Genomic DNA, 21,148 nt, shown 5'->3' with positions numbered 1-21,148 from the left:
CAATTATAAAACCATCATAGCTTATTCTGTCATAATAGTATTTTTATTATGCGCTTTTTGTATATAAAAAAAAATGCAAAGGCAATTTAGATTTAAAATAGATTTTTTTGTTCTATGATTTATCTATTCAGTTCTTGTGTGCCATGAAATATAGAGTAAAAACAATATTTGTGCATTGTTTGTAATTTGTATGACTCATAATTGTATTACCATTGCAGAAATATACAGACAATTATCATAATATGTGGTAATGCTAAACGTTAATAACTAACATCTAAATATTTATAACGCTTAAATGACTTGTTCCCAAACTTTTGGCTCCATCTGTACAACTCTACATGCTTGACCTGCATCAGCATGGTACATGCAAGGCAGGAATTTGGACATGATAGCATGATCAAGTTTCAAGTTTTTTTTACTGAGAGACTAAGAGAGATAAGGTTCACAACTGGCAGCAACTTGTAGGCCTTGTTCAATAAATAAAGAATACATGGATGGTGCTGAGGGATGAGATTGGCTCACGTGATCTCTAGTTTCTTGGGACCTTCAACATAGCAAAGTCAATCACTAACATCACAGGAGCTGATTATAGTGTCACACCCATGTCTTCCATTGGTTGGAGAAACAGTTCCCAAACTCGAGGGATTGGTTTAGCCAATGATTATGAATTTGGTTATGAATAACTTACTTGTTGTTGTCTCTGCACGTTTAAAATTCCACTGGCGAACCCTTTTCCTTAGTGTTTCTTCAATCTAAAAAAGGTCTCCCAATGATACTTCCCAATTATTTTGCTGACAAACTGTAAGTGTTTTGTCATAAGAAAACATTGCTCCATCTGTTCTCAGCACATTCCAAAGTAACGCAGAGTGAATTAGAATCATAACACTTTCCTTATTTCATTCAGAAAGAGTCTAGTGTATTTAAAGAGTGTTGTCTAACATCTTAGCAATGAAGCGTTGAAAATAATTATAAGACATTAAAAACATTAAATGAGCAATTAATGCTTCAAAAATTATGTAAAGTCATGCATGCATGTATAGGTCTCTGCACATGCAAGAAAATCCAGAAAATGGAGCCAAGAAAATTTTTATTCAACAATATTTCTGAATTTGCATGACTCATAATTGTATTGCCATTGCATAAATATACAGACAATTATGATAAAATGTGGTAATGCTAAATATTAAAAACTAACATCTAAATATTTATAACGCTTAAATTACTTGTTCCCAAACTTTTGGCTCCATCTGTACAACTCTACTCTGTGCTTGACCTGCGTCAGCATGGTACATGCAAGGCAGGAATTTGGACATGATTGCATGCTCAAGTTTCAGGCTATTAAGTTTTTTTACTGAGAGACTAAGAGAGATAAGGTTCAAAACTGGCAGCAACTTGTAGGCCTTGTTCAATAAATAAAGAATACATGGACTGTACTGAGGGATGAGATTGGCTCACATGATCTGTAGTTTCTTAGGACCTTCAACATAGCAAAGTCAGTCACTAACGTCACAGGAGTTGATTGTTTTGCAAACATGTCTACAAGTATTAGCTGTTGCTGGTGCATTTGTTGATTTGACAACAGACTTCATACCATAGTGCAGGAATGCTCTGTCCTACTCCTGGAGCACAAGAAGTCTTCAGTTTCAACCCTGCTCTTACACAATTGCAGTCATTTTCAAGAAACACCAAGATTAACTGTGTAGTTGGGTTCAGATGTGTTTGATTACAGTTGCAGAGTAATATATACTATCCAAGATCAGGACTAAAATCCTGAGTTGCATGGATTTTTAACAGACTTTCGAAGCTTCTTTGCAGTAATCCGATGTATGTCAATATTTATCAAACACATACAGTAACATGCATGTTGCAGCCTGATCTCATTAAAATTATGTGACTTTGGTGATATTTTTCCAAAATGATAATATGTGGTTCATTAAACGTATCTCGGCAGTTTCGAGATGAAATGCCCACTCTGTTGCTCTAAAAGTAAATTACATTTTCTCTAAAACAGATGAGGTTTTGAAGGTTAATGCTGTATCAAGTTTTAAACTAACAAAACTTACCTCCCCACCCTAAACCTTAAACCTATTCCTAACCGATATTGGCATATAATGCAAATGTGATGTGAAGAACACAATTGCTGAAGCAACAAAGTAATTTTGGGGTGCTTCTATGACACGTTTGGGTCACGTGTCAACGCAAGTGCAACACTCTATCAGTTTAAATACAGCAACATTTTATAATGCTCGAAAAAGGTTGTAAATATAGTTGGTTATGTAATGCAAACATTAAAATAATCTATGAAATATATACACTATAATTACAGTGTTTATATGACTAGTCGTCATTATGGGTGGAACGGGTGGGAAATGTCACTACCACATTTGGCCTTTACTACTTTTGTCCCCACCAGTTTTAAAAACATCTCCAGTTCTTGAGCAGGAGTTTCTACTAAGTTCTTATGTAATAATTAGTGTGGCGATCCAGCACTGGAGTTTGTTATTTTTAAATGTCCCCTCCACTTTTTAAAACAAAGTGACGCCTATGATTAGATGTCATGAGATAGCATTATGTGAGGAACAGGGCGAAAGTAAGAACTGATAATCTGACATTTTATTTGTAAATTATGTGAAAGGGAATCTATTGGTGTTGTAGAACATCTAGTGTTCATTTCACCTGGAAACTGCAGCGACAAGTACAACGAGTCGCATTAAAGTCGTTTTGAGAAAAATGTTGATATATTAACATGGTTCTATGAAACCAGGTTGGCCTCTTCATATATGGTTTTAATTATAAAAATGGTCACATCCTTGTACATACTGCATATGTAACATTTATTTTGAAATACTACAGAAATTGCAATTTTATATACTGTAGGTGTAACATATATTTTCCCAAATAAAGGTGACATTTTAATATATATATATATATATATATATATATATATATATATATATATATATATATATATATATATGCCCAATTAGATTAACTATAATTTTATATATGTGTTCATATATGGTCATATATCAGATTTCTATATCTTACCACTATATGTGGGCCTCCTGGTCCCTGAAAAAAATATTTTCACCACACGGCTATCACATCTGAAACCATCAATCTTGTTCCCCTTGTGTAAATGCAGCATGGAACATGATAAAAGTGCAATCTGAGCAAAGGGGAACTGAATGTGCCCCACAGTTTCATGTTTGGTCATGTTTTTGCTTTGTTTCAGCAGGGGGGGACAAGTTTAGTGATTCTCACTGCTTTGCATGTCCCAGCTGACACAGCAATAAAGCACTTTTTGTGTATTTAGCCACATTATGTTGATGGGAAACCTTCTGGTGACCTGCAACTGTCAAGCGGGTGTCCAAGTTGTGCGTTCAGCAGTTCTCTGCTCTTTACAAATTTAGAAGATACCACAGGTCACTTTATATTCCATCTATAATTTAGGTGAAAAACTATTTTGTTCATATATTCAACATCTGATTAGTTCACCAAACACAATACACTGTTTAGTGGATGAGGGTCAATGAAAGTAGATGCCACATTATAGTTGACTATAAAGTTGAGTATAGTGTCACACCCATGTCTTCCATTGGTTGGATAAACAGTTCCCAAACTCGAGGGATTGGTTTAGCCAATGATTATGAATTTGGTTATGAATAACTTACTTGTTGTTGTCTCTGCACGTTTAAAATTCCACTGGCGAACCCTTTTCCTTAGTGTTTCTTCGATCTAAAAAAGGTCTCCCAATGATACTTCCCAATTATTTTGCTGACAAACTGTAAGTGTTTTGCCATAAGAAAACATTGCTCCATCTGTTCTCAGCACATTCCAAAGTAACGCAGAGTGAATCATAACAATTTCCTTATTTAATTCACAAGGACTCTAGTGTATTTAAAGAGTGTTGTCTAACATCTTAGCAATGAAGCATTGAAAATAATTATAAGACATTAGAAACATTAAATGAGCAATTAACGCTTCAAACATTATGTAAAGTCATGCATGCATGTATAGGTCTCTGCACATGCAAGAAAATCCAGAAAATGCAGCCAAGAACAGGATGTAAATGCAGTTTAATGGAGGGTGTTTCATTGGTCAACTGTCAACTACTGGAAAATCACATCAGATTAGCAACACTTGAGGAGGAGTAAGCAGGCAAAACATGTTGAATGACTTTACTTCCTGTGTTATGAATAGCTTTCTTGAGCACCTTGCTTTTCTAATTTTAGATTCCATAGATCAACACAGAGTTATTATTTAATATGAAGTGGGTGGAAGACCTCTCTTTATCAAACAACCTTTTATGAAATTGTTTAATTGATTTTGAATGATTGAAGACTAATAAAAATATATAAATTCCATCTAGTGTGCTATGTTAAGTGATAGTTCCTTAAAGGGACAGTTCACACAAAAATCTAATTCTGTCATTATTTACTCACCTTTATGTTGTTCCAAACCAGTATGACTTTCTCTCATCTATGGAACACATAAGGAGATGTTAGGCAGAACCGTCTCAGCCACCCTTTGCTTTCATTTCATCTTTTTTTTTTCCCATACAATTAAAGTGAATGGTGGCTGAGACTGAACATTCTGACTTTTGTGTTCCATGCAAGAAAGAAATTCATACTTGTTCAGAACAACATGAGGATAGAATTGTAATTTTTTTGAGTGAACTAGCCCTTTACAAAAAGATTGTCTTTTCCATTATGTCACAACAATATGAAGAAATGGTTCTTGGAACACAATGAATGTTGCAGCCAAGCCCCCACTGTTGCTTTGCTGTGAGTTCCGAGGGTAAAGTCTGGGTTACGTTCCAATGGCTGGTATCTATCAGGACACAATGCCTTCAATTGTCTTGTGGATCGGTAGAGCATCTGATAGTTAAGATGACATTTGATTGCATTAATAAAGAAGCCATATAGAAGGGCATTTACTTCTCATCCTAATGATTTACAGGCCTCACCAAATTACATCCTACAATTTCCAACCATAAACCATAAACTACAGCTGAGACACATTTAATGGTGGCCACCATGTAAATGGTGTCTGAGCAGAACACTTGCAAATAATACTGTGGCATGGGGACTTGGTCATGTGTCCTGCGGGAGAGAGAGAGCGGTACAGCTTGTCACCTGGTTCATAATTACCCCTAACCGCTCTCGCTGTCTCCCGCAGACCGACACATGACCACGTCCCCATGCCACAAATACATTTACGTTATGATAGAAAATATTCAGCCATGCCAACTGGCAAAGTCACTCATAAAAGGGAATAGCCAGCATTTCCACTTTATCCAGCTGTAGTCCAGCACTTGGCAAGATGATTTATTCATGCATGTCAAATAAACCACGTGTAAAGTGAGGGCAGGGTAGCACTCAGTATAAGGTGCTGTGCATGTTTTCCAAATGGTCCAGTTTAGATTTGTTCTCTTGAAAATGGCCATTTCCAAATAAATCAAGAAGGGAGTGGAACCATTCTGACCTGAGAAGGGCTCATGTCATGTCATATCTTTTCATCTCATTGAGCCTGGAGTTACTCATGAGGCTGAATGTTTTGTTTCTAATTTATTTTAAATGTGTCTTTTCAGTTTAGTTTAGATATTGTTAGCTCTCACTCTGTGATTGTTAGTTTTAGTTTCACGTTAATTTTTTCTAGTTTCAGTTTAGTTTAATATTTCATCTGTATATTTAGTTTTAATTTTACTATTATTATTTCAGAGCTGCAAAGGTAATATTTTAACTGATGTGATTTAAGGACTTATATACTCAAAAAATTATTATTACAATTAAAGAAATGAAAGATTTCATAATAAGTAATTCATAACAAGTAATCTTTAACAAAATAAAATAAAAACGTAATGTTTTCAGTTTCATTAATTAAAAAAAATTAAATAAGTATAAAATCACAATTAAATTTGATAGAATTTTTCATGGAATTAAAATGTGTAAATCTTTAAAAAAATTTGTACATATTTTTTTAGAGTAACGTTTTTATTTTCTCAGGGCCGTATAGTTATCGCTATCTACTGGCATTTTTATGTTTACTGGTTCAAATGTTATAATATACTGTGTAACAAAAACTACAATTAATCATTTCTAGTCACGTTTATTTAATTTAATTTAATTTTTTCAATTATGTTCACTTTTATTTTTATTTCAGTTAATAAAAAAAACTGACTTCACATTTCCAATTATTTTAGTTTTACTATAAAAAGTTTTTGTTTTAGTTTTCATTAATATAATAATTAACACTGGTGAAAACTAAATTTTAGCTGTGGACGGTGTGGACCACCAAGTATGGCTCGACCCATCTGTGCTGATATGGTTTTTTGTTGCATGGACAGGAAATAAAATCATCCTCTTCTTATTAGATATTTAATTTATGGGTAAAATATGTCTACTCTGCACATGCTAAGCATTAAACAAGGGAAATGGAAGAATGAGGTGCATAGGAAAAGGGGAAGTATCTGTGAGCTGCATTTTCTCAAGTTCTTTGGTTCCTTTGTGTTCCAGTTTGTCAGAAAATGTGGTGTTTTACTGTTCCTGAGGGATCTGACTCTGAAACACAGGGGGTTTATGGAGAATAGTCCTGGACCTGTTGCACAACATAGAATAGATCATATTTCATTACATTCTTAGAATCCTTGCTAATCTTTTCTCTGTAACGGGTGATTGGTGCTGCTGAGAGGTGTTGGTTGTGCAGGTGTGTTGAAATCTGTGTTAGCGGATATCTTGCTTAGTCAGATCTTTCCTGTTTAGATGGTTGTCAGTCCCCACCCCTTAAAATCTTTGCCAAAATCAAATGGTACACCTCCACTTGGAAGTGTTGGTGGGGTTATATGTGCAGAATATGTGTGCCCTGTATTGGGGAGTAACAGAATACATGTAACAGAATTTACATGTAACAGGATTCACAAGAAATATAAGTAATTGTATTCCACTACAGTTACAATTTAAATCATTGGTAATTAGAATACAGTTACATTCAAAAAGTATTTTGATTACTGAAGAGATTACTTTGCATTTTATTGTCATTTGTTTAATTTCATATTTAGTCCTTTCAGATGGAAAACATTTATACATATAAATGATGTGATCCAAAGTGCATTTGAACAGTGGTGAAACACTTTCTGATGATGTGTTACATTCATACGAGCAGACAGAGAGTACGTTTGAAGTTTGGAGCAGAAGAAACTGAAATAATCCTTGTGTAAATTGTCATGTGAACATGTATCTTTATATCTTATTCTTGATGAGAATCCTGAAAGCATGATCAATTTGCTTTATCTTGTTTTAGAAACAACACTGCATAAGATATTTAGGTTTTTCAGGGAATGTATTTTAACATGTCTATTTTGTCTTACTGTACTGGCAGAATTTTTATAGTCAAAAATCTACCAGTGCTGAAGAAGTAATCCAAAGTATTTAGATTGCGTTACTGACCTTGAGCAATCTAATGGAATACGTTACAAATTACATTTTACAGCATGTGTTCTGTAATCTGTAGTCGAATACATTTAAAAAGTAACCCTCACAACCCTGTGTGTGCCATACATACCCTAAAAAGGCAACTCCTCAATCCCTGTGGTTTTCATTAAGGAAGGGTGGTGACATGTCCATGCTTTAGTAAAGTATGCTCCACACCATGAATTTAGAGAGTGAGCCTCACTGGAAACAAAGAACTAGTGTTGTCTTCTGTACAGCTCAACTCAGCACTCATGGCAACATTCCACATTTTAATGACTGTGGGATAAACCATTTAAACTCCTCATGGCTTCCAACATCTGGGGCTTGAATCTCAATGTTGTTTAAGGGGAGATTTGACAGTTCTTTCACTTTTCAGACAGAATCTTATAGGGGTAAAACTTTTCGTCCCTCAAAATTGAGGGTCAACATTTGTCCAGTCTCAAAGCCACACAAATAAAATAGTGACCACCCAGCTGTCCATGGGTGAAGGACTTTTCACGTGAATGAGCACCAGAGGAAGTGACTCTAATGATTTTTTTTTTTTTTTTATCAAGAATAGGCATTCATTTTTCCACCTCATCCATGACTGTAATTGTGATAAGCTTGACGGTATTGTATTTTAAATTTAGATCTCCTTCCGATGGACTGGCACTCGGGCTGGTTTTATGTAACGGGCCTGAGAAGTGTGGGGGTCTTTCATGGCATAACTGGACAGTCCATCCTTAATAGGGATAGGGCAGATGAGTCAGGCGCCAGCCAAACACCCCCACATCCTTCCCTCTAAGAAGAGGTCAGGAAGTTGCAGGAAATAAATGGGCAAATCAGCACTGGATTGTCCCCTGACTGTCAGTTCAGTGTTCACGAGGGGAATTCAACAGCAGGGCCAGTTATTTTCACAGCTGATCTGTGACGTATCTTTATTATGTGTGAGAGATGGTAAAATGGTCAGAAAGAAAGCACAACGCCAAAACTGCTGGGGTGTTTTTTAGGTCCGTGCCATGTTAAAAAGAACTTCAGCTTTTAAAAATGTGTCTTGAGACTCTTGCTTTTTGTTCTATTTGCTGCAGTGCATTTTCTTTTGCAAGAACACTTGTGGTCTGAACTTGCTCTCAAGTTATTGTTATGTATGCTTTATGATCTAATCATTTTCTTGAGTCTAATATTAGTCTCAATGATTCATTAGCAGATCAGACTTAATCTAAATTAATTTAAGAAATCCTAAAAATCATAACCATCCTTAAAAATGTATCAAAAAAGGGTTGACATTTTATTGAAAAGTCATGGGTTTTCATTGGTCAAAAGTGTGGAAACCCTACAAATTCTAGACTCTTTCACAAGCAATAGAGCTTTATGAGCAATGTAATAGAAGCTTTACTTGATTTCAAACACAATGCTAAGCATACTGCGAGTTAGTCAGACCCCAGAGTAATGTTCTTAATGATTCCTTCTACTGTGACCATTGGACTCACACCCTAGATTAATGCTTTTTTTGGTTAACTTATAAAGATTTAAATGTTAGCTCAGAGTTCAATGAGCCATGAGAGCTTCCATTTCCTCATGTAACCATGGTGTGAACAGATACAGGCAAATAGAAGATTAAGATGTGTACACTGCCCTACAAAGGAAAAATGCAATAATTTTGGCAACACTGTATCCTTTTAATAATGGTAATTGTAATAATATTAACGAAATCCAGTGTAATATCAGTTGAAACGAAGATATTATGCTATGGGGCAGAGGGGCTACATAAGACAAAACATTTTGCGAAACACTGTTCTAAGAGACACGATTTCAGTCAAAACTCAGTTTTGAGAAAATGTGTACTTTTCTTTGTCCCACAACACCATAGATTTTAATTTGCTGTAGAGATTTAGTCTGGTATACCTTAAGATTCTAAATATACAGTATAAGGAAGAACTTGGTGACCTCTTCTCTTTCCTCAAGATTGTGTTAAAAACACATCAAACTCATGTCAAAACTTCAGTAATCAGATGAGATTATTAGGTGAAGTATATGTGTTCTTCTCAAAGGAGAGGACTGGAAATTATGACGAATGGGTGTGAGCACACAATGAGAGGAGGTCTGCTTTATCAAAGATTTCTTTGGAATTTAACGAAGTGCTCCTAGACATCAGAAACACTTGTGAGATCATCACAAACCATTGCAAACAGACTGCATTGGCAATCCATTTGACCATCTGGAAGATATAATGCATTTTGTGTTTTAGCTTTAAGAGTTTGAAATCTACTAATGAGGAATTGAATGGAATGGCCAAAAATAGGATGGGATAGCCAAAACAATGTTCCCATATTCATGGGAACAGTTAAAAAAGGTGATATTCTCTAGTGAATTTTGATGAAATAATTACAGCACTGAGCATAATGTATATAATGAATCTTTTTGGCTGTATTCAGATAAGATATATAAGAGGGTTGAACAAGTACATTTTGTTGTTAGTTTAGTTTCTATGCAGTGAAAATGTTTTGTGCTTCCCATTGATAAACTGTTAGAGCATGTTGCTAGCAATTGCTAGGTCAAGGGTTCGATTCCCAGAGAATGCATGTACTGCTTGAATGCACTGTATGGCACTTTGAATAAAATAATCTTCTAAATGCAAAATGTGCTTGGCTTAAAGCAGTCCCTGATGATCCCTTTCATAAGCACAAAAAACAAATTGGGAGGAAACCAACACTTCCCCAGATAGGCTGTGAACCATTGTCCCTATACAACATGAAGAAAGTGATACCTCCATGTGCTGCATATCAAGTGAAACTAGATGATGAGAACAATGAGAATCTCTTCAAAACTGAAAAATATCGTCAAAGAGGTCTTTGGATATCAAATCCATCAAAGGAAATCAATGTTTTTTGCTCTAACACATCGAAAGCACATAATCTATTAAGTGGTATGTGCTTTGTGTATCTATTTGTTTTACTGAGAGTCTGCAGTGTTATATTCAGCTATTGAAATCATTTGACTGTTTAGGTGGATTAATGATGGTTTGATTTGGGGAATTTCCATCCTGGTTCAGGCTGGTTTGTACTGGTTTTACTGAAGAAGAAAAAAGTGTATTTCTTTCTTAAATGATTAGCAGACATCCCAAGTCTCACGGAAGTTTCGGAAGTCTCCCGCGTATTGATAGCGGCTCCCTGATGCCCGCAAATTAGTTAAAATCTCCCGGAATCAAGAGCGAGCGAGCGAGCGAGCAAGAGCGGTTAGACTGTGCTCCAAACCGTGTAGCGCGCACGGCAGAGAGGGAGAGAGCGAGAGACCTTGCGTGTGTGTGTGTGAGTGTGTGCATCAAGAAGTGCATGTAAGACAGAGAGCATCCTGATTGGCCTGTTTCGGTAAGTCAACCAATCAATTGTCAGTGTGGGCGGGTTTTTATCTCTTCTCCCGAACCTATTTAATCAGGACATACAGGAGCGCCATGGCAGAGGGATAGTGCCCCAAAAAGCGAAAATATAAGACACATTTTACGCCAGACTACACGAAAGTGTACCCCTGTCTAATAAGAGTGAAACATAATGACAGTCTTGGACGCTGTACAGTTTGTAACAGTGACTTCAGCATTGCCCACGGCGGGTTAAATGATTGTAAAAGACATGTTGAGGTGAGTTAAACAAGTTTCATTTCATGTGCATATTATTCAGGCCGGCTAGTTACCTAGGCAAAAATAGTTATTTTATTCATTCATTGTTCTGTTAAACTGTATTTCGGTATACAAGTAATGGAAAATGCTAGTATCATAGCATTTGTGATCAATGCATAATGATAAAACCACTCAGAGGAAAAATCTTAAAGACTGGGAAAAGCATGTGCAGTTTTACCAGACATGGTGACTTGGATTTAAATCCTTTTGATAAAGGACAACCATATACATTATGAGATAACAGTATCCAAGGTGAAATTGTCTTGGTGAAAAAATGAAAAAATGAATTGGTGAAAGAGTCTCCTATGTGTAACTAATGGATAGCCTCTCTTTTCTGTGTTTTCTCAGTATTGGAGATCCTGCAGTTGGTGACGAAAAGAGACTTGTTTTTGGCCGACACTCACATCCTGGAGCTGGAGCAGGAGTGTCGGGAGGCCGAATCTCCATCATCAGGAGGCCCTGAGGCATTTAGCAGCCCCAGCAGCAAAGACAGCAGTCGGCGAAAAGCCAAAGATGTGGAGCTGCTGTATGAGGCCCTGCAGAAAGAGCTGTGGGATGTGGTGAGGGAGTCTCTGCGTTCCTCCACTGCTGGGCCCAATTTGGGCCTGGTGGTACAGGTGCTTCAGCAGGAGGAACAGGCCGATCGGGACTGGGCTCAGAACGAGGGAGCCGCTTCAGGAGGCCCACGGCCGAGGGAGTTCAAAAAACGCTGGAGGGAAGCAGTAGTCGAGTTGGCTGACGGAAGCTTACCCCAGCATGAAGAAGCCCAAGAGGGCGAGCTGGTGGCCTACCTGAATAAACTCAGGGTCCGGATGGTGGAGGATCTAGGGGCGGCTCGTCGTAATGTGGTGTCTGTGTATCCTGCAGAATATGACTCCTTCCAAGTGTACACACAGAGCTATCACCAGGCTGTTACACGTCGTCTACAAGCTATCACTAATGAAGATCTGCAGATCACTGATATATACTCTTTGCTAGACTGGCTTTACAACATTTATAACAGGTAAAAACATACAGTAACTAGATTTATCTAGAGTTGATTAATAAACACAACTTATTTTATCAAGTACAGTTAGTGCAAACACCTGGGTTTAAAGTCAACATGAAACTCTATTTAGAAACCCATTGTACTTTGGTAATATGACAAATTTCCGAGGGAAACAGAATATTCAGTATAAGGCGGGACTTAATTTTGTTAGGAATTTATTAGATCGTGAAAGTGGGCGTTCCATACCAGAAAGGCGACAGATCTCAATGAGTTTGCCGAATTAATGCCTAAATAGCTATTTGCCTATTGAATAAAATCATCTAATTGGCTAAGTGCTGCCTATGTAACATCAGAAGAAAAGGGAAGTAATTTCAGAGGTGTAGTAGGTTATTACATTTTAATTGAATATCACAAATCCTGCTGGAGAAAAAAAACAGCTTGTTTGCTGGTCTTAGATGGTCTCCCAGCTTGATCAGATTGGTCAGTTGGCTGGTCATCAGGCTATTAGCTATTAGGCTTAGGCCTGGGCTGGTTTAAGCAGGGGGGTTTTTCCAACATGGGAGAATAATTTTTTTATATTTGGAATAGTGTGCATCATTCACAATAAGACCAGGAACATGCATTTAGAGAGTAAATAGGGTTAGCTTTGAATTTGATTTTAACAAATAAAACTATGGCATTACACATTCTTATTTTGTACGTCTACAGTTAACAGTGTTTTTTTTTTCTGTTTTCATTATAATCATAGCTCATTGTTGTTGTTGAGTTGCACTTACTGTATTATCTTATCAAGCCACATATACAAACAGCAAAGCTAAAACAGACTATTATTAATAGCTTCTGGTTGATATGAGAGGTGAAACCCACTCTCATACCTCCCCATTCCTGTTCCTTCATAATTAAATGTTTCCTTATAAGTGAAGTCCAGACTCAGTTTGTGATTTGCTCTTCCTGTTGTTGCTGCAGGGATGTCCTTGGAACAGTCACCATAACAACACCCATTAACCTCTCACAGCTCGGTCCACTGCTGCCAGCGGAGAAAGTTGAAAAACTGGAGCTTGACTGCCTCAACTCTGTGAGGGTAAGAACTGAAATTCCCTGGCATAGTGAAAGTTGTTAGCTCCCAATTGTCGGTAATATAAATCCTCTGAATTCAAATCTCTAATTCAAGATCTGGGTAAAAATTAGTGGGGGGGTACGAAAACAAGAAGTTGTAGTAATTTAAAATTTTATTTGAAAACAAAATGTCAAATGAAAGGGAATGAAAAAGAATCTGATGGCACTGAAGGGGAAGCAATATTAATAGATAAACATCTGGACTTCTAAGCAGACAAATTTATGACTTGAGAAAGACAGACTTGAGGTCACTCAAGCCTTTTCCATGTACCTTGAAAGTGTGCAACAACGGCACATCCTGTTCACTAACAGAGATGGCTGGTCGTTGCAACCTGCACGGTCAATTAGTGTGCAGCATTTCAGGGTCAATGCTCGGTTTTCCTGTCTACAATGAGCACCACACAATAGGAGTCGCTCTGACAACATCTTTTTCCCTTTGCTAATTATGCAGCTTGAATGTATGTTCTCTAAGGTATGTGCTCACTGGTATGTTAGCCGACCCAGACTCCAGACATAATAAACCTTGTGCCCATACCTGAAAATTGTCTTGAAAATAATTAGTGTTATGACCGTTGTCAGATTTTTCAATGAATCGGTAAAGAGTGTGACTGTAGTAAAATGTGGACGTAGTAAAAGGCCCTAGATGAATGCCCCCTCTTTCTTCATATTTTTAAATTCATTAGTCGGTGGGTTGTCTGAATGACTAGTCGAATACTCTGTCTTGAGGAGGCCCTGTATTATTAAGCTGGTTTCGTGTTCACCTGATCCTGATTGGACATGTTTCTTAGGGAGCATTTACTACATAAGACACCTTCTCGCTTACAAAGAATGTAACAGAATGGAATAGAATGCAGGAGTTTCAAGAAACTTGATTGAAAGTAGGATTATTTTAAATGCACCATCCTAAAAACTCAAAGCTTGTGGTGGGACGCTCAAAAAATAGTGCAAGACACCTGATGTAAAGGCCAAAAACAACTTTATGATATTTCAAGAAGGTTTTATAGTGACAAAATCTAGATAAACTAATGATGTTACTAATCAACTAGCTTATTGATGAAAAACTAGTTGATTAGTCGACCATCGTGGCCCATCCCTATTTATAAGTGTGTGTGGAATGTATTAAGTTATAATGGTAAGTTGAGTTGTTGTTTTCCAGGGGAAAGTGACCACTGAGCTGTCTCAGTTTCTGGAGGAGGAGGAGAAGAGATGGCTGGATACCCTTAACATCGAAGAGTTTCAGATACCTCTGGCCCATACTGTTATTAAGGTTAGCCTTGTGCAACAGAACATTTATATACATTCAAGTTGGTTCGGGTTCATGCTCTAGGCTAGACATTATTAAAGCTATCACATGCTCTGACATCATATCTCAAGCACAAATATCACATGTTGCCTTCTCAATTTTCTCCGTTTTGATTTTGTGCATAAATGGCCCACTGTTACTTACAATCAGCAGCATTGCCAGCAGGTTATAGACACTAGGTCCATTGTCAGAAAGAAAGTATGATATGTCGAAAGACGTCCACGCACCTCTGTGTAATTCAGTGAGAAAATAGGCTCCTAGCTGGAACCAAAATAAATAAGCACATCCCATTGCGAGCCTGTTTCCATCACAGCATACTGTTTTTTCAGGCTCTGCATTGGCCCCTAGTGGCCGTGATGGGTAATGGCATATATGCTTAGAAAATACCCTGAATTACAAATGGGATAAATCAACCTCTGAAGGGCACTTCTAAGGGAGAACAATCAGGACAGTCATTCTGTAAGATTTCTTCAAACTGAATTTCCAATAAAAAGGACTTATTTCGGTAGATGAGAGGCAAATGTGCTAGTGTGGTCATGGACATGGACATGTTTACTTATGTAATATACTTTATGTAATATAATATTTTCTTGTGTTTTTTATTACAGAGGCTACAGGAAGACCTTGAAAGATCTGCCAGCATAAACCGACATTTGGGCTCACGAGTAGCTCAGTGCAGTCTCAATGGACTTGCAGATTTTTTATACAGGTAGGAATATATTACACAGTACATAGAGGATAATACAATTATACTAATAATTGTAGGCCTTTATTTAATCTCGATTTGACTTTAGACTGATGTATGTAAACGTGAACATATTAATCAGATTTTAGTTTCTGTTCATTGTCTGTCAATCCGCAACAGAACTGATTTTAAAATATAATTTTTTGTTTCAAAGTCTTTAAATGTATTGGCACCTTCCCGTCTCTCTGAACATTTGAGAGTATACACAAGGTCTCTAAGTTCAACTGATCAGTGAACTTTCTATTACTCAAATAAGATTTCAACCAATTGAGGGTAAGACAGTAGTGCAAAAGAGAGGGTCAGATGAGTCATAAATTGAGGATAAAATCTTTGATCTAATATTATCTTTTCCTTTATCTTAATAATGTATCATTCCATTATAAATCATACTCGCATCACTGTTTTGGTTTGCAAAGCTTTCAGAGAAAGGTGGAGATGTTCCATGAGGGGCTAGTGAGTGGGTTTGGAGAAAATGAAGACGGTTACATAGCCAAAACCATTGCCCTTGTCAACTGCTGTCCACCATTCAGGTGGGTTTCATAAAGGTTCTAATGACAATGCTTGCAAGACAACACTGTATTGATATTTCTTAGAGATTCGGGTTCTGGTTTGTCCTAAACCCCTAACCCTAAATATTAAACGTCTGCTATTAATTCAGCCTGAACTGCTATAATAATTTCAGCCATAGAGATGTGATCTGTTTTTCATTTTGTAAACTTTATGTTTTCAAAATTTTTTAAATCTCCTACTGTAATATTGTAAAAAAAAATCTAATTGTAATGTTTGTATACTGAATTTCAACTGGTCTTGTTTCTTACATCTCTTTGCATACTTGTTATTGGTCTTTCTTACATCTATTAGACCACCTTTAGCCACATTTACACTGCAAAGTTGGAACAGAAGCTGTTATGAGTTGATATACATTCACAGCTGACATAATGCGGCTCTGATGCAGCATTTCATTTACGCAGCCTAAAACCTAAGCTCATCTAAAATGTTCAAATGGCCCCCTACACAATTTTTTTCTGCCTTGCAAGCCCTGTTACTTCTTTCAGTAAATGCAAATCTAGTCAGTTTTCTGTTTTAGAATGTTAATTATGTACAGTATAATGGTGTGTTTAGGAGCTTTGTGGAGCGTTGCGGGCAGTGTGACCCCTCAACCAGCAAGGACTCCATTCGGAGAGCCAACACTGCTCTGGACAGGATAGTCAACTTGAGTGCGAGAGTGCTGAATGACAGAATTTTCGAACATATCAGGGTGAGGCTGCCACGAATCACCCCAGACTTCCTCAAATAGACATGTTTTGGTGTATGCACGCAGATACACTTGAAATAACTTATACTTGTCATGTAGCTCTGTCCAAGAATATAAAGAATATCTTATCAGCATTTCCCCTATGGGTTGTTCTCAGGGATGTTGTTTTGCACATGGTTACTCCTGGTCTGAGACACTAAAATAGCAGTAGTGAGAGAAAAACACTAGTGAATTAGATGTTTTTGGCTCGATGCCGAACACTTTTCAATGTTTGCTGTACTGACTGGCATTACCAGCCCTCATGGGCCACATAGTTTTGCTGCATCCTTTTTACCAATATGGGAATTTGACAGGAAGTTAGCTCTCTTGAAATCTAAATGATCTCACATCCTGAAGTGGGCAAATATAGTACATTACAGTGTGTACTCTTTGTGTCATTTCTAATCCAGTGGTTTCTGTCTCATCACATACAGCCCTTCTTTGATAAACTGATTAAAAAGAAATGGCTAAGCAACACAGAGCCTTTCGAGCAAATCGAAGGACACATAAAAGAGCACTTCAAGAAGTTTCGCAGGATGGACAATCCACCCTACGAGGTACACAAAGATCATTTCCATTTTTTCCCTCTACCAGATTATCATGTGCTTAAAAGCACCTTGCAATTTTAGGGAATACTGCTTAGTGAAATGCGTTTTGATGCTTTATCCCTTGTTATTACACAGCTTTCTGTAATACGTGTTTATTATTGATCAATTGTGTTATTTTGTGGTCAAATATCTAGTAAACTCTATCTACCAGTAAACTGTATAATTGACTATTGTCCCACACAACCTATTTCCTAACCTGAAAAAATGTGCTTCATGTGAAAACATCTAAATTAAATGGTTTTATTCAATCAAAAATATTATTTAGCATCAATGAATCAACAGGAATACAATAGGTTACACCAGTGCTTTCCAAACTGGGGTACGTAAGGTGACAATGGGGTTACGCGAATGACATTCTGAGATTTACCGGTCTTTCAATTTCATCACATATTTTTTCGTCAGCCCAGTGCTAGGTGACGTAGCTAAGTGATAGCAAGTAAAATACTTAAATGTTTTACCAGACTCGCACATGTCAGTCGTCCATGATTTTAGTTTATTTTTATGTATTTTTTTGCAGTTTAAAACTTAATTTGTATTTAAGGTTAGATGCATAGGGAGTTTTGATTCAGATGGTATAAGTTCATAAGCTTTGATGACAGGTGTCAGACATTCAGCAGCACCAAATAATTTCCATATTCACACGCAGTAATTTTCAATCAATTTGCTCGCAAGGTAGAGACCTTTTTTAACATTGTTGCATGATATTTTTTCAGCAAATGAGCTCAACCTTGCTAACATTGTCAAATCCCTTGAGCTGACCGCGCAATTGCACGGATACTTAATGCTCGAATTCGGCCGAATTACAGGCCGTACCTGCAAGGATCCACAATTCCAGACACAGAACCGAACTCTATTCTTGCATACTGCGAAGCGATGAGGGGGAGTTTTCAAGTTATGCAGTTAAATCATATCTAGCATTCCCATCTCAATCAGCAAGCCATTTATTCAGTATACGTATATGTTTAATATAACATGTACAAAACATTTACATTACATGAATTTTATCTATGCGTGAGAGCTGTGTTTCCCATGAAAGCTTGTCAGGTGTGCCGTGGAAAATGTTCAAATTCCAGTAAATAAATGCATGAAAAAAAAAATTTCAGGGATCCAAACTCCTCCCCTTATGGAGAAATTCACACTTTTGAAACCATAATCGCTCACGTTTGTGATTGTGAAGAGCAATGATTAATGTGCAAAAGTGAGTGATATTTATAGACGTCAAGGGTCTTTCACATGACTCTCGTCAGCGCTGCAGAATACATTGAAGTCTATGAAGTGACTTTACACCAGTGTTTCTCACACACACGTTTTTGCTTCACCAACAATGTATTTGAGAGTACTAAGCAACAACAAATATTTAAAAACTGTCCAAATTTGTGAAGAGACATTGAATGTCTCATAATTTCTTTGAATTAAATCTTACATTATCGTTTACGAATATCAGAGACCCCAGTTATTGAATTAATTTAAATTCACCAAGAAAACACTTAGATTAGATTAGAACTTTATTACTTTCTGCTGTCAAAGCAACTGCAAGCTTTTTTTTACTCTCTTCCAAATACATGTTTTCAATGTTTATTGTGCACACCTCCTGCTTTTTTACGTTGGAAACTCCTAAAATAGCCCCTTTGTGATGTTTTCTGCCTCCAGAACCAAATTAAAATTGCCACGAGAAGTCATCTGTCTGAGGCAAGACACAAAATCTAATGATAATTGCCTAAGCATCAGTCTCCCATGATGCGTGTGATTACACACAGGCGAGTTTAAGTCGATGTGGACCAAGAGGAAGGTTTGAGTTCTGTTCGGTTCATTTTTGACATGTTTGGTTTATATTTTAATCATATTTGTTTTTTGTAATATTTCGTTGTTCATATTTCGTGTTTTAGTGGCCTCCGCTGTCACTGCGGGGAAAAAAACATTCATCCGCTTCATGTGGTGTCTCTGTTGTTCATCTGTTCTCTTCCTAAATAAATAAATGCATAATCCGCTATATGCGTGTCCTGTAAATTCAGGATTAAAAATGGAAATGTGAATGAAAATAAAAGCTATTAAATGTCTTATTATCATTAAAATATGAAAATTTAAATGATGGGTAATAATAGATTATGACAGAATTGTTACGAACCTGTCCGTCAAAATGATGGACGATGAGAAAGTCTAATGCAAGCACTGTATGTGACTTGTTTTTTTTTTTGTTTTTTTTGCATAGCCGAATTTCAAACATTACAATTAAAGACGCTACTAAGATGGACAGAAAACATGGACAAGTTCTTGAAAATGAAAAATATTGACGATGGTTAGCTTATGTGGGATAGTGGTGTGCCGCCATATTTTTTAGTCGTAAAAGTGGGCCGTTGCAGAAAAATTTTTGGGAAACACTGCATTAGAGAGGGGTACACGAAAGGATGTTGAATGTTTGAAGGGGTACACCACTGTAAAAAGTTTGGGAACCACTGGGTTACACCAACAAAACTAATTTATAGGATTAGATCAGGCAGAAATAGCTCTTAAAGATCACAGTTGCAGTTTACCACTTTTTACAGTGTAACTTTGTAACTTTATCTCTCGTTTCACTCTGCAGATTTTTTTTCTTCTCAGATAATAAAATAATTGAAATTGAAATACATTTTTTCAAGTCCATTCTATTTATTTGGTAAGTTTAATTGGGATAATGTACAGTAAGCTGCTCATTATCGCACAATAAACCTCTTGAGAAAATGACAGTGCATTCATAAAGTATTCAGACCCCTTCATTTTTTCACATTTTGTTATGTTGCAGCCTTATGCTAAAATGCTTTAAATCAGTCTACACTCCATACCCCATAATGAGAAAGTACAAACCAGATTCTGAAATATCACATTGTATTGTATAGTATTCAGACCTTTGCTATGACACTTGAAATTTTGCTTGGGTGCATCCCATTTCTCTGGATCATCTTTGAGATGTTTCTACACTTTGAAGTCCACCTGTGGTAAATTCTTTGGACATGATTTATTGGACATGATTTGTAAGGGCAAACACCTGTCTATATAAGGTTTCACAACTGAAAATGTATATCAGAGCAAAAACCAAGCAATGGGGTCAAATGAACTGCCTGCAGAGCTCAGAGACAGGATTGTGTCGAGGCACAGATCTGGGGAAGGCTACAAAATAAAATTGGCTGCACTGAAGGTTCCCAAGTGCACAGTGACCACCATCATCCTTAAATGGAAGACATTTGGAACAACCAGGACTCTTCCTAGAGCTGGCCCAAACTGAGCAATTGGGGGAGAAGGGCCTTGGTAAGAGAGGTGACCAAGAACTCGATGGACACTTTGGGACACTTCAGACAGAAGCCTCTCCTCAGGGCAAAACACATGAAAGCCTGCTTGGATTTTGCTAAAAAGTTTTAAAGGACCCCTCTGTGAGAAACTAGATTCTCTGGTCTGAAGAAATGAAGATTGAACTGTTTGCCCTCAATTCCAAGCGTCATGTCTGGAGGAAACCAGGCACCACTCATCACCTGTGCAATACCTTCCCAGTGGTGAAGCATGGTGGTTATAGCATCATGCTGTAGGGGTGTTTTTTCAGTGGCAGGGACTGAGGGACTGGTCAGGGTTGAAGGAAAGCTGAACGCAACAAAATACAGAGATTTCCTTTAAGAAAACTTGGTCCAGAGTACTCAGGACCTCAAACTGAGCTGAAGGTTCACCTTCCAATAGGACAATGACACCAAGCACACAGCCAAGACAATGCAAGAGTGGCTTAGGGACAACTCTGTGAATGAATGGCCCAGCCAGAGCCTGGATTGAACCCAGTCAAACATCTCTGGAGAGACCTGAAAATGGCTCTCCACCAACAGTCCCCATCCAGCCTGACAGAGCTTGAGAGTAACAGCAGAGAAGAAAGGCTGAAATCGTTGTGTAAAACTTTTAGCATCATACCCAAATAGATTTGAGGCTGTAATTGCTACTAAATGTGCTTCAACTA

The 21,148-nt window shown here is 37.2% G+C and overlaps 1 protein-coding gene across 2 annotated transcripts in view; it reads left to right on the top strand.

Annotated features, from left to right (window-relative positions):
• Nucleotides 1-21,148, top strand: part of LOC127631878 (tumor necrosis factor alpha-induced protein 2-like) — a 42,043-nt gene that overhangs the window by 13,889 nt on the left and 7,006 nt on the right. For both annotated transcript variants that reach the window (XM_052110269.1, XM_052110268.1), the window contains exons 4-10: nt 11,473-12,127; nt 13,079-13,193; nt 14,385-14,495; nt 15,140-15,240; nt 15,693-15,806; nt 16,399-16,534; nt 17,005-17,127. In XM_052110269.1, coding sequence (XP_051966229.1) covers nt 11,473-12,127; nt 13,079-13,193; nt 14,385-14,495; nt 15,140-15,240; nt 15,693-15,806; nt 16,399-16,534; nt 17,005-17,127 — 1,355 coding nt within the window. The remainder of the gene's footprint in view (nt 1-11,472; nt 12,128-13,078; nt 13,194-14,384; nt 14,496-15,139; nt 15,241-15,692; nt 15,807-16,398; nt 16,535-17,004; nt 17,128-21,148) is intronic.

The sequence above is a fragment of the Xyrauchen texanus genome, chromosome 38 (genome assembly GCF_025860055.1).
Source record: "Xyrauchen texanus isolate HMW12.3.18 chromosome 38, RBS_HiC_50CHRs, whole genome shotgun sequence".
Lineage (NCBI taxonomy): Eukaryota > Metazoa > Chordata > Actinopteri > Cypriniformes > Catostomidae > Xyrauchen > Xyrauchen texanus.
The sequence above is the reverse complement of the archived record's forward strand: the minus strand, read 5'-3'. Positions and strand labels throughout refer to the sequence as shown.